Source organism: Tamandua tetradactyla, chromosome 6 (genome assembly GCF_023851605.1).
Source record: "Tamandua tetradactyla isolate mTamTet1 chromosome 6, mTamTet1.pri, whole genome shotgun sequence".
Taxonomy (NCBI): domain Eukaryota; kingdom Metazoa; phylum Chordata; class Mammalia; order Pilosa; family Myrmecophagidae; genus Tamandua; species Tamandua tetradactyla.
This window is the reverse complement of record NC_135332.1, coordinates 80,336,902-80,349,447: the sequence shown is the minus strand read 5'-3', so window position 1 is coordinate 80,349,447 and position 12,546 is coordinate 80,336,902. Positions and strand designations below refer to the sequence as shown.

The 12,546-nt window shown below is 48.8% G+C and overlaps 1 protein-coding gene across 1 annotated transcript; it reads left to right on the top strand.

The window, feature by feature from the left end:
• Nucleotides 1-4,766: 4,766 nt before the first annotated feature.
• On the top strand, nucleotides 4,767-8,674 carry LOC143686728 (uncharacterized; the record flags this gene model as incomplete). Its single annotated transcript, XM_077163294.1, has 4 exons — nucleotides 4,767-4,947; nucleotides 5,046-5,210; nucleotides 7,922-8,088; nucleotides 8,175-8,674. Coding segments are annotated over 4 exons (609 nt in total), but the record flags the coding sequence as incomplete, so codon positions are not given.
• Between the last annotated feature and the right edge of the window lie 3,872 nt (nucleotides 8,675-12,546).

Below are 12,546 nucleotides of genomic sequence, written 5' to 3'. Positions count from 1 at the left end.
AAGTTGCATGACATAATCATATTTCATTCCTTTTTGTTGCTGAATAATACTCTGTTGCATAACTATACACATTTCATTTCTCCATTCATTGGATTATATTTTTGTGTTTCTATGTCTTGAATATTATGAATAATGCTGTCATGAACTTTCATGCGCAAATTTTTGTGCAGACATGTTTTCATTTTTCTTGTGTATATTGCTGGGTATAGAATTGCTGATTCATTTGGTAACTCTGTTTAAACTTTGGAGGAACTGCCAGTCTGTTTCCTAAAGCAGCTGCATCATCTTATCTTCCCACCAACAGTAAATGAGTCCAATGTCTCTACAACCTCACCAATGCTTGTTATCTGTCTCTTTTTATTCTCACCTAGTGGGTGAAAAATGGTATCTCACTGTGGTTTTGACTAACCCATTTCCCTGATGGCTGCTGATGTTGATATGTTTATTGACTATGCATATCCCTTCTTTGGCAAAGGTCTTCAGTTTGTTTACCCACTTTCATTGGGTTGTCATTTTATTGTTGCTATAAGAAATCTAGACACAAGTCTCTTATCAGGTATATGACTTGTAAATACTTTTCAGTTTGTTTTTATACTAAAACTGTTTACTATATTTATGTAACTCACTGTTAACAGGAACAATGAGAATCAACTGGCTTGTAGAAATGGAAGGAACCTGTTTTCCAGTTTTCTTGAGTATTGCCAAGAAGAGCAATTCAATACTGACAAATTTATTGAATCTTACTCTATACCAGCTGCTGCTATAGCAACTCGAAATACAGGCAACAAACTATAATGAAGCTTATATTCTGGTTATAGGATAAATAGACACATATAATGATAGGTAATATGTCTTAAAGAATCATTAACTGTGAATTGGGCTTCGGTCAGTACATATCACAAAGGGAATAGAAAATGTTGGCCGTCTAGCAAGTTGCTTGAAGTTAATTGTATGCATGAACGTGAGAATTTCCTGGGAAGATTCCCTTTTCAGTCTTATCACTTTTCCCATAGGTCCTACTTGTTCCATATCACCAACGTTTCTGCTTTTCTACCAAAACTTGACCTCTCCACCTTTCATCGAGATGGAAGACATTAAATTACCCTCCTTTTCCATCTATGGGCTGCAGTGGTGTTTCAAGGAGCTAGACAAAGAAGAGTTTCAGAGATTCAAAGAATTACTAATGGAAGAAACTTCAGAACTGGTGAAAGGCCACTTTCCACGGTTCGAGGTGATGAATGCCAACACAGAACAGCTGGCATGCCTCTTGCATGAATATTATATAGTATCTCTTGCTTGGGAGGTGACTATTAACATCTTTGAAAAGATGAACCTATCAGAACTCTCTGAGAAGGCAAAGGATGAGATGAAAAGTAAGTAATCCTTCGGGCAAATCTAGGGATGGGGGAAAGGTGTGATCACAAATCCTTCCAATGGGGAACAATTCACTGTTCTTTAATGGGGTCCACCTCTATTGTATGAGTCTGAACTGTGCGAAGTAACTCATTGGTCATCTTTGCTGGTGAGAAATTACAGTAGTGTCTGGCCTATGAAACAATGAGGGAGAAGAAATAGGTGGATGTACTTTCCATCTGGACAGAATGAGGTTGGATAGAGGGGATTTGGAGTCTTCAGTTTTAAATTAAGGTTCTAAAGCTACCACTTTATTTACCACTGCAAATAAAGCCCAAACTGTCTTCTGTTTCCACATAGATCTACTTTTTTTTTGAAGTTCAGAAGGGACAGCTGCCCTTCAAGTCCTTTGCAGCTCTATATGCTGAGCCACATCTAAGTGACTTCAATGTGGAGGTGTCTCTGTAATCTCAAGGGCCCATTTCTAAATAAATCTTCAGTCCACAGTTGAAGAAGGAGATTTTTCCTGACGAAGTTGTTTTTAAAAAAAAAACAAAAAAAAACCACTTGCTATTTATCTGACCTTGAGCAAATTCCCTACCTGTTCTGTCCCATGGATTCCACATCTTACTTAGAACAGGAACTGTTCTGTATGGAAAGTAATTAACTCATTTTTTGAGAAAACGGTGTAGTTGTGTGGTTGGGGTGTATCCCTTCTTTTTTAGCCCAGGCGGAAGGACTGAGGTTCAAGACACTGATCGAAATCTTGGCCTTCCACTCAGATTGTCGGTGCCTAACAGTGGGCCTATATTAGGTTGTGTGATTGATTACCTTAGGATAAAAGTTTAGGATAAAAGCAGTGTGTGGTTTTTTTTTGTTTGTTTGTTTGTTTTTTGTTTTTTTTAAAAAAACAACTTCATCAGGAAAAATCTCCTTCTTCAACTGTGGACTGAAGATTTATTTAGAAATGGGCCCTTGAGATTACAGAGACACATCCACATTGAAGTCACTTAGATGTGGCTCAGCATATAGAGCTGCAAAGGACTTGAAGGGCAGCTGTCCCTTCTGAACTTCAAAAAAAAAAAAAAACAAGTAGATCTATGTGGAAACAGAAGACAGTTTGGGCTTTATTTGCAGAAAATTAGGGTTAGAAAGTCAAGCGATAGCTGATATTTGAGTCAGTTCTGCAGATTAGAAATTGGGCTGAATTCCTCATTTTCCCTGCCACTGATTCTCAAAGCCACCCAATGAAGTAGGCTCCCCATGGCAGAAGCTAAGTAGAGGCTCTGCCAGGTTTTATAAGCTGATAATTTTATTAGTTAATAAATGAAAAAAATGGAATTCATTATCTGACATTAATTTAACATGTTTAAATCTTCATATGTCATATGCAGAGATTTATATCTTTCAATACAGTAGGGGAGAGAGAGAAATGGTCAATTTTTAAAATGGTGGTAGGAAAAATGCAAGAGAGGTTAGTATTCCAGACTAGGAGGAGTTGAAGTCTAGAATCTCTTCCTAGAAGAAGCAAGCTTTAGTCTGAGAGGTGAATGAAAAGGAGTTAGCCAAGTTAATTGGGGCATGGGAGAGAACATTCTGAACAAAAGGTAGCATAAATAAAGCCTTGTGACTTGACCAATGGGCTTGGCTCAACTCTGGAGAATGGGTGGAAGTGTGGCAGGAGATGAAGCTGGAAAGATGGATTAGAAACCAGGTAATAGTGTGTGCGCTGTGTTCATCTCTGGGTAGGGTTCCAATGAGACAGAGCCACTTGCACCCCCAGGGCTGCCCCTTGGCCTGGCCTGTCCACCTGTGCCCCTGGGGCTGCCCTTTGGCCTGTTCTGTCCACCTGTGTCCATGGGGCTGCCCTTTAGCCTGGCCTGTCCACCTGTGCCCCTCCAGCAGCCCGGGGTGATGTCTGGCATTCGGCCGCTCACTACTGCAACTGAAGCTGTGAGAAACTCTTTTGGTTTGGGCTGGGCTGGTTTTTCTCTTCCAGCCCAGAACCCAGCTGAAAAGCAATGCACCTGGGTTTCTGTCACCTCCTCCTTGGGGAGAAAACTTTCAGGTCCTGGAGGTCCCCAGATGGAGCATCCACAGCCCTTGAATCAAGCCAGTTCAAAGTAATGATTCATAGCATTATTTTTATGAAAATTGTCTCACAGTTATGTGAGTGTAGAGCTGGAAGGCCCTCAGACACGGTCTTGTCCCCTCACTGACAGTACAGGAACTGGAGTGGCAGGGAAGGGGTGCTTTCCCAGGATCACAGAGGAGGGTCAAGGCAGAGCCAGGTGCAGCCTCTCCACACCACATCATGAGACCTTCACTGGGGAGGTCAGAAGTGTCACCATCGTTCTTAGTCTCAGTCACCCCGGCCCCATAAGGAAAGATGCTGTTGGCCCTAGCATGGCACCCACAGAGTGAGAAGAGTGCAGGGTGCGTCCCCCCACCCACATTGTCCTTCCTTTACTAAGTGCTGTGATGCACTCCCTGAGCCTGCTGAGAGGGACAAGCCCAGCCCCTCCATAGAGTGGTGGGCAGATGGACTCAAGGAGGGCTGTGGCTCCCGCTGCTGCCCGCATACTACGTGTACACAGAGGATGGCACCCCTCCTCATAGAGAGTGTGATGAATCTATTTTCCCTGGGGGAGACATTTCAAATGCCACCCCCTGCTGAAGGTGGCCATGGCTACTTGCAGGACACTTCATGGCCTCTGTGTCTCTAAAAAATATTTGTTGAGCAGCAGGTTTGAACAAGGACCCAGGGAAGGTACCAGTGATATGAAGATACACCAAAGACTCTGCTCTATCTCAGGAGACTGTGACTCCAGGAGAGAAACAGATAACGATGAAGGGAATTTGTACACAACCAGGTCAACATCTCCGGAAAGTCTGCCCAGTCCGTGCCAGCTTCCTGGAGGTGGCATGTGAGCAGGGACGAGGCGGGGGAGGGAAGAGAGCTGCTGGCCAGACAAACAGGGAGGCAGCCTCTGCGAGGCCAAGAAGGTGGGAAAGCCAGCAAGCCCCAGGACTGGGCGTCGTCAATGACAGCTGGCGCAGGGAGGAAAGGGGCGGCTGGGGAGGGGACCTCCCACCCGCGACCTGGGTCGCTGAGGAGGTGGGCTGCAGCTGCAGACCTGGGAGCTAGCGAGGGCCTTCGGGAGGAGCAGAGGGCGAGCCGGCCCTTGAGGCGCCTCGCTCGGTGGCAGGTTCCAGGGTGGGATGGCGTCAGGGGGCGGCGAGCGGGCGGGTGGCTGACGAGGGGGCGGTGCAGGACCTGGCTGTGTGGGGCTCACCTGAGGGTCGATGCCAGCCGTGACCTGTAGCCCAGAAGCAGTTCCGTTGCGGCTCACCTGAGGGCTGATGCTAGCCGTGACCCATAGCCCGGAAGCAGTTCCTTGCGGCTCTCCTGAGGGCTGTCAGCCGTGACCCATAACCCGGAAGCAGTTCCGCAGCCCAGTACCCAGACAGTGGCTGGTGGCCTTGGCCCAGCCTTGGGGAAGAGCCCAGGGGGGAAGGTGAAGGCGCCCAGGGGCTCCTCGGAGCTCCCAGCCTTCCCAGCTGAGAAGCTGACGTGTGGCGGAGCTTCTGAAGGCACTGGGGGGGGTGGTGGTTTTGAAGGAGGTTTTCCCGCCCTGAACACAGACCTCTTCTCCAGCTTGTGGTTTGGTAAATCTGAGTCTTTTCCACAGGGTGCACCCAGCCCAGCAGGTGTGAGCACCTCTCAGTGTGGCCGCTGGCACAGCTCTTCTGGGCCTCCAGGCCTCAACCCCTCCCATGGCTCCCTCCTGCCCGCCGCGGCCCTGAGCTGGTCCTGCGCGCGCCGGGCCAAAGCCGCGCTGGCCAAGCATCACCGTGTACGTGCTCACGAGTCCTGATCCCCAGCGCCCTGCTGGCTGAGAGGTGACCCGGGCCTTGGCGGGCCTCAGCGGGTGAGACAGGAAGTGTAGGAGGTGCTGGGAATGGCGTCAACCCCATGGCCAGCTCTGCCTCCACAGCCATGACCATTCGGAGAGTCCATAAACTTCACGGTGAAAAGATCAAAGTGAACTACTGAAAGCCTGGGAATACATCTTTTGATTACAGAGAAAGCCCTTTAATTAGTTTTCTCACCCGAATTAATTAAACCTGACATCTGAATACCCACTTGATTGCTATATCGAGCTGTGAAATTCTTCAGTAACTTATAATTAAGCCACAGTTTGCTAAAAGGATAGAGGAACTTGAAATTAAGAGCAAAAATAGGTAGAGAAGTTGTCTGGTGAAGGGAACTGCTGCTGGTCCCAGGTCCTTTGTTTGAGCAGGAGTGCTTGGAGCAGGCACAGCATCTTACACCTTTCCGGAACCATCTGACTCTTCTGTATGCTGCTGGATCCTGGCCCAGGAGAAAGTGGCAGGGGTGGTTGGTTTCATTACAGTGAAAGAATTGTTCAGTGTCAGGGCAAGTTACTGACAAGGGTGTGGAATCCTTTTAAAGAGAAGGTAAAACAAACAGCAATAAAAGTGAGGTCTGTGATGAGGTTAGCCCTCCTTGGCTCTGCAGGTTTTGATCTGCATACAGCCTAGGAGAGAATTTGTGTCTCAAGCACGTTGAAGGACTTGAGTAAATTCTTCAAAACTTAGTTCTTTCTCCTCTAAGAGCATTTTAAACATCTTCTGGCACTTTCCTCATTCTGGAGATCCTTCACCTATTTGAGTTTAACTTGACTTCTTTAATCAGTGTGTGGTTACTTTGTTTTTGTTTTAATTCTTCTGTTTTTAATATTTGTAATGCAAGACAGTAACAGAAAAAAAATTTTTAAATCCTTTATTTCCCTACAGTAGTACTACAACTATTTTCATGTTAGAGTGTTCCTTTTGGTTTTTGTTTACTTATTTCTTACTAGTTCTGTTATTGAGTCTGCTTTATCAATGAAGAAACTGAAGCATAAAGAGGTTAGTTAATATGACTTTAAGTAGCATTTGGAGCAAAAGGCCAAATAGGGAGTAAAAATCAAGATTGACTCCAAAACTCGTGCACTGTTCCTACCCCAGCGGTGGCCACACAGCCTGGCCCATAATCCATGTAGGCAATGTAAATTTTTGCACTATTTTTTGTTTTTACTTTTCATCATTAATAAATGTACATCATAAACAGTGTAGAATTATGTCAGCCCATCCCTAGAAAAAAGCCACCAAGAGTTGCCAACTTGGAAGGCATTACTGTAGGAAATCTCTGAAAATGAGAGGAGAAAAAGAGAATAAATGTAAGAAGAACCAGATGTTTTCATATGAAAAAAAAAGCTGCAACCTTAGAACTAGACCAGCTGAGATTTCTGCCATTGCTGATGAGATTTTCCAAACCGTTTTCTGAGCAGTTGACTATAAAATCTTCTTATTATTCTTATCAATAATCTCATTTAACATCTCTGCAAACTCAACATGGAATCAGGCACTGGGGCAACTGGGCTAATGATCTGTAACCCAGAAGAGGCCTCAAGGGACGGCTTCTGCTTCCTTTATGCCAACAGCATAAAGAGGGGTGATGCCTCACTGCAGGAGTCGAGGCCAAGTGAACATGACAAGATGAGGCAGTAGGATAAGCTCTATGCCACTTTGAACTGTCACAAGAGCCCACACTTTTTTGTTTGTATTAGAGACATTGTAGGCTTACAGCAAAATCATGCAGAAAATACAGAATTCCCATATACCCCTCCTCACACAGTGTTCCCTATTATTTACCCTTTGCATTAACACAGTACCTTTGTTAGAATGCAGGAAACAACATTATTATAATTATACTATTAACTCCAGGCCATAGTTTCCATTATAGGTCATTGTGTTGTACAGCCCTTGTTTTTTAAAAACATAAATGTTTATTCTAGTAACATAAATATATCCTAAAAATTCCCCCTTTTAATCATATTCAAATAGATAATTCAGTGGTGTAAAGTACATGCACAATGTTGTACTACCACCACCACCATCCCAAGAAACTTTTCTTTCACCCCAAACAGAAGTTCTGTACCAAGTAAGCATTAGCACCCCAGTTCTGTCCCCAGGCTGGCACTTGGTCACCTGCATTCCAGTATCTGATTCTGGGAATTGACTTATCTATTTCATATCAGTGATGTCACACAGAAGTTGTCTTTGTGCCTGGCTTCATTCATTCAACATCACATCCTCAGTTCCCCCGTGTTGGCGCATATACCAGGGCTTCGCTCCTCTGCATGGCTGCATAACATGCCTTCACAGGCAGGTGGCGCATTCTCCCCTGAGGGGTATACCTGGCTTCTGCCTCTTGCCTATGCTGCACAGCGCGCAGAGAGCTCTGCTGTGCAGACACCTCACTGAGCCCCTGCCTTCAGCCCTGTTGGGTGTAGGACAAGAGTGGGATGGTGGGTCATGGGAAATTCCATACTTAACTTTCTGAGGAAGCCACCTGTCTTCCTGAATTCCAAGAAGGAGGCAGGCCTGGGAGACGGATGAGACCCCGTAGCGTGCTGTTCACGGGGCCGGCTCCGCTCCGCTCCTGATGGCTGGCAGGACTGGACCGTGGCGCTGACCACATCTGTTTGCTTTTCTCCAGGCAGGATGGGGAAGCAGACCAGCAAGCTGGCCCCGGAGGTGCTGGAGGACATCGTGAAGAGCACCGAGTTCAATGAGCATGAGCTCAGGCAGTGGTACAAAGGCTTCCTCAAGGACTGCCCGAGTGGAAGGCTGAACTTCGAGGAATTCCAGCAGCTCTATGTGAAGGTAGGGTGTGTTTCCACCTGTTTCTCTGGCCAGAAAAAGTTGTCTTCATGAAATGTAGCTGAGCATGGAATTCTCACTCTATGTAGCCAAAATGCAGATGTGTGAATCTTGTTCCCAAGAGAAGCCGAGCAGTTTCTGAACCAAAAGAGCCAATCAGAGCACTGAGTAGGGTTCAGGGATGAGAGCACCTGAACCAGGTGGAAGAACCAGGCACATCTCAGTGCGTCATCTTTGCTGCTGCTGCTGCTACTGGAACTGCTGTGGCATTTGCCTCATTGGCAGTGTCCGCCCCTCTGACTTGGGAGACTAGGGAGTCCTGGGGGGCTCTCTGCCCACAAAATGCCCTTCTCTTTGCATTTAAGAGCTCACATTCCCCACAGCTCATGTGCATGGGCCAGACACACATCTGGGCCTTGGTACCCATGGGTGCCCTTCATTCAGCATGTTGCCCAGTTTAGACACCAGGCTTTCCTGGGCTGCACACAGACTAGACTGTGCCGCTTTGTTCTTGTCTGTCTAGTTTTCAGGTCACATGGGTTCCTAGAGTTGGCATGATCCAAATTCCATTTTGTGTTTACTTATATAAAGTTATGCTTGCAGAAAAAATCATTTTTCTTTGAGCTTTTTCTGACTGAAATTCAAGTTAGAAAATACTTATTTTATCATATGATTGTAATGGTCACCCAGATGCACATATATCTGGTGGCTGTGTGAAAAGTTACCAATTGTCTTATTCTCCTCAAGTTGAACTTCTCACACACCCTGTGACCCAGCAACTCACTCCTGATAGAAGGGTCATACAAGTGACCTTCTGGCTGCTCCACTCACAACAGCTGAACTTGGAAATGACCCAAGTGCCCATGAAAGGGAGACTAGAAATAAACTGAGCATAGTCACACGATAAAATGTTGTACAGCAGTCAAAATCTTTGCACTATAGCAACCATAAAACGTTAAGTGTCAAAAGTCAGGCCCCAAAGATTCTAAATTAAGCACAAAGGAAACATAAATGTACTCAATGGGACTGCAAGCAGATGCAATAAAATCCCACACGAAGGGAAGTGAGGAAGTTGATGAACAGGCGGAGGGTCACCTCGGGTGTGGAAGAGGCCTGGATGGAAGGGGCGCGCCCACCTGCCCGGGTGGCAATCCCTGTCCAAGTCCAGCTGCAGTCTGAATGGGCGCCTGTGTGTTAGGAGCGCTAACCGCCCTCGAAACACCAAAGGCGAGGCACTGCGCAGGGGCCCCCCGTGCCTGCTGGGAGTGCAGCAGCGCGCCCCGTGCAGTGCCTGCACCTGGCATGTGCAGGGGCACACGGAACCGCTCCTTCCACCTGTGTAGAAAGGTGCACACACAGCTGTCTGTGTCATGCTGTCCTGTTGCTGGCACATTCTGGAAGCTCCGAATCACTTGCTTGAGCATGGAGACCCTCTGAAGCAGAAGTGCTGGGCTGGGCGTCTGCCAGTGGCTGGACGCCAGGCCACAGAGGGGAAGGGGTTCAGCTCCTAGGCTGGCCGGGCTGGCCCGGGGTAGGGGCTGCGTCCCCACCGCAGCAGTCGTGCGGGTTGCCACCCTAGTTTGGAGCGTCCTGTGCGCCTCGCTCCTGGTGGTGCTTCAGTGTGAGGGTTCGCCTCTGAGTGGAAATGCAGGGAATGCATGTCCTGTGCTGTCCGTGGGTGCTCGGCTGTGTGACCCAAGCGTGGAGATGCTCCACCTGTCCCACCCACTACTGCCAGAAAAGGGCCCGCATCTTCCCCCACCAGCGGCGCCTGGGGAGGGGGGGTTTTGGGGGTTAGGAGGGTGGTGTGGAGGGGGAGTGGGCCGTGCCCCTCGCAGAGCCCTGGGCCCCCCTCAGCACCCCGCCCGCCCCTGACGTGGGGATGGAGACACCACCTCCAGGAGGCCCTCCTGGAGCATCTGCTGCTGTTGGCCAGCCAGATCCAGCCTCCAGGACAGCCACCTCTGCGCTGACGAGGGCGTAGGAGCAGGTCACGGGACAGGCCCTGCGAGGCCAGCGACCATGAGTCCCGAGTGTGCAGGAACTCCCTTACCAGCTCCGTCATAAACTGTCTGAAAGGAGGCTTAGGAAAACCAGGTAGCGCAGGACCGACCTAAGGGCATGGCGCTGTGTGCTGATCCCCCGTCCTGGGGGCCCCTCCGGTGGGTGCGCAAAGTACCTGCAGCCGGTAGGGACCAGGCAGTCCCCAGCGCAGGCCCCGCGTTCTCCTCACAACCCCACACGACGGGGCGGCCCTTCCAGGGCCCGAGGAGAAGCGGGAGGCTGGGGGGACCATCACGCGGTGGCCGGGAGACGCCCGTGTCTGTGTGAGGCGTCTGCCCAGGGGCTCGCGTGTGCGGTGTGGGTGTGCCAGACGCTGAGGCCGGGTCCGGCTTCCAGAGGAGGAGACAGGGCCAGGGGAAGAGGTAGCTTTCCCAGTGTCCTGATGGCTCACACCGCCCTGCCATGCGAGGGGGCCTCGCCAGGCCCAGCCCCTCCACCCCCTCCGTGCAGCCGGCTGGAGCGCACCAGGATCCGGCTCTGCCTTCTCAGGCGTGCGCCCCCCAGAGCAGACCCAGCCACATGACCCGCGGTGGGCAGAATTCTGAGCGTCTGCCGAGCCGTCTGGATCCGGAGCCCCGTGGCGGAGGCGCAAACCCAGGCGGCGCGGGTGCCTGGGAGGGCGCGGTAGCCAGTCGCAAGGCACGAACGGGGGACCCTGAGGGTGCCGAGAATGGGACGGAAGCACTGTGCTGATGCGGCATGGAGGGGCACTTCGCTTTGGCCTTTGAGAAGACGAAATGTCTCCGAGTAGGCATTGTGCTCAATGTTTTTCTAGCTTAGCAACTTTTCCTTCCTTGGGACCCAGGGCAGCATTTCCTGTCTCTGACCACAGAAGTTGTGGCACATGACCCACCACGCTTGCCACGGCCCCTGCCAGTGGCCTGGGAAGGAAACTTTTGCATTTGTCACCAGAACCATGTACCTGATTCTCCCCAACCCACTTCGGGAAGCTTCTCCCTCAATAAGCCTCCCTTGAGCTCCCCAACTCCAAAAGCCCCCCGAGTTTCTTTTCCTCTCTTTCCATGACCTTATTTGGGCCCACTTTTAACAAGGCCCTTCTGTGTTTAAAACAAAATTCAGCAAGCTTTTCTCACCTTCTCTTGGTACAGCCCCTACTCACTTCCCAGAACCTCGTACTGCCACAGACAGCAGTTTTACCTGAATACAGGTAAATGCAGTACGGTTTCACCAGAGGAGCTGAATGTGGACCTGGCTCTACCTGCTCTAGCTCCGTGAAGGTGGGAGAGTTGTTTAGACTTAGAGGCTTGTTGAATAAACAAGTTTCCAAGCAGTGAAGTGGGGAGAATCCTCTCAGCCAAGCTGTTATGGCGATAAGAAGGTAGAAAGAGAAAAGTGCTTTGTGGACTGTGCGTGGTCCTGCCTGGGTGAGGCTGCTTGGGGGCTGCTTGGTCTTAGGGACCTGGACACTGAGGGCTTCTGGAAGCCAAGCACTAAGGCTGCCAGACTGTGGCACTGAGGCCTGGCTCACCACCAAATACTTTATCAGAAGCAAGTGTGACAGCGATGACTATCATCTCTTCTCCACATCTGATTCAAATCCATTTTGAAAATACAACTCTTGCCTAAAAAAAGACATTCTGCTGATTGATTTTCAGGAATTTAGATTCTACATGTTGATAATAGGTAATTATGAGTTGGCTTTATTAAAAATTTGTTGGGAAGAGCTGTACACAGAAGCTTTTAATTCCTTAGGAAATAGACATTACATAAGATCCAAAATGTCATCCAGATTGAGCTGATGAGGATGTTGCAATTTTTAGTGAGAACCTGGGAACTCATTTCTATTTGGAATGTTTGCCAACATGGTTGAGGCTGCACTTCAGCCTGAATTAATGTGGAAAACAAGAGCTGGGGTCTGAAATCTCAAGGAGGAGATGGAAACAAAGTTACAGTTCCAGGAAATTGACCTCCCATGTGAGGCTCAAAATGGCATTTCATTATAGTGAGAGTCTCGGGGGAGAGCCAGGTGGTGTCTTGAGAAGTCCTTACCCCAGAGGGGTGAGGAGTGAGCCTTCCCCTGTCTTGCAGGGTGTGAAATGGTTTGGGGTGGCTTCCACACTTTGGGACTTTGGTTCCCCATTGTAGAGCAGATTGCCAGTTCACAGGGCAGCAAGGGTCATGGCAGTTATGGAATCCCAAAGGAGTGTCTCAGGTGAGGCCTCCATTTCTTTGTCCCCAACATAAGATTGGAAAGAACTCTTTAGAAGTCTCTTGCTCCATCCGCTTCACCCTGTCCCCATTTTACCAATGAGGAAACTGATGCCCTGAATGTGGGAAGGGCTGCCCAAGGTGACACCGTTTCTTAATTGCTCCAGTTACTTACATCCACTGGGGTAAGTATGTCCACTCCAGCCTGATCACAGGTTTTAAAAAAGA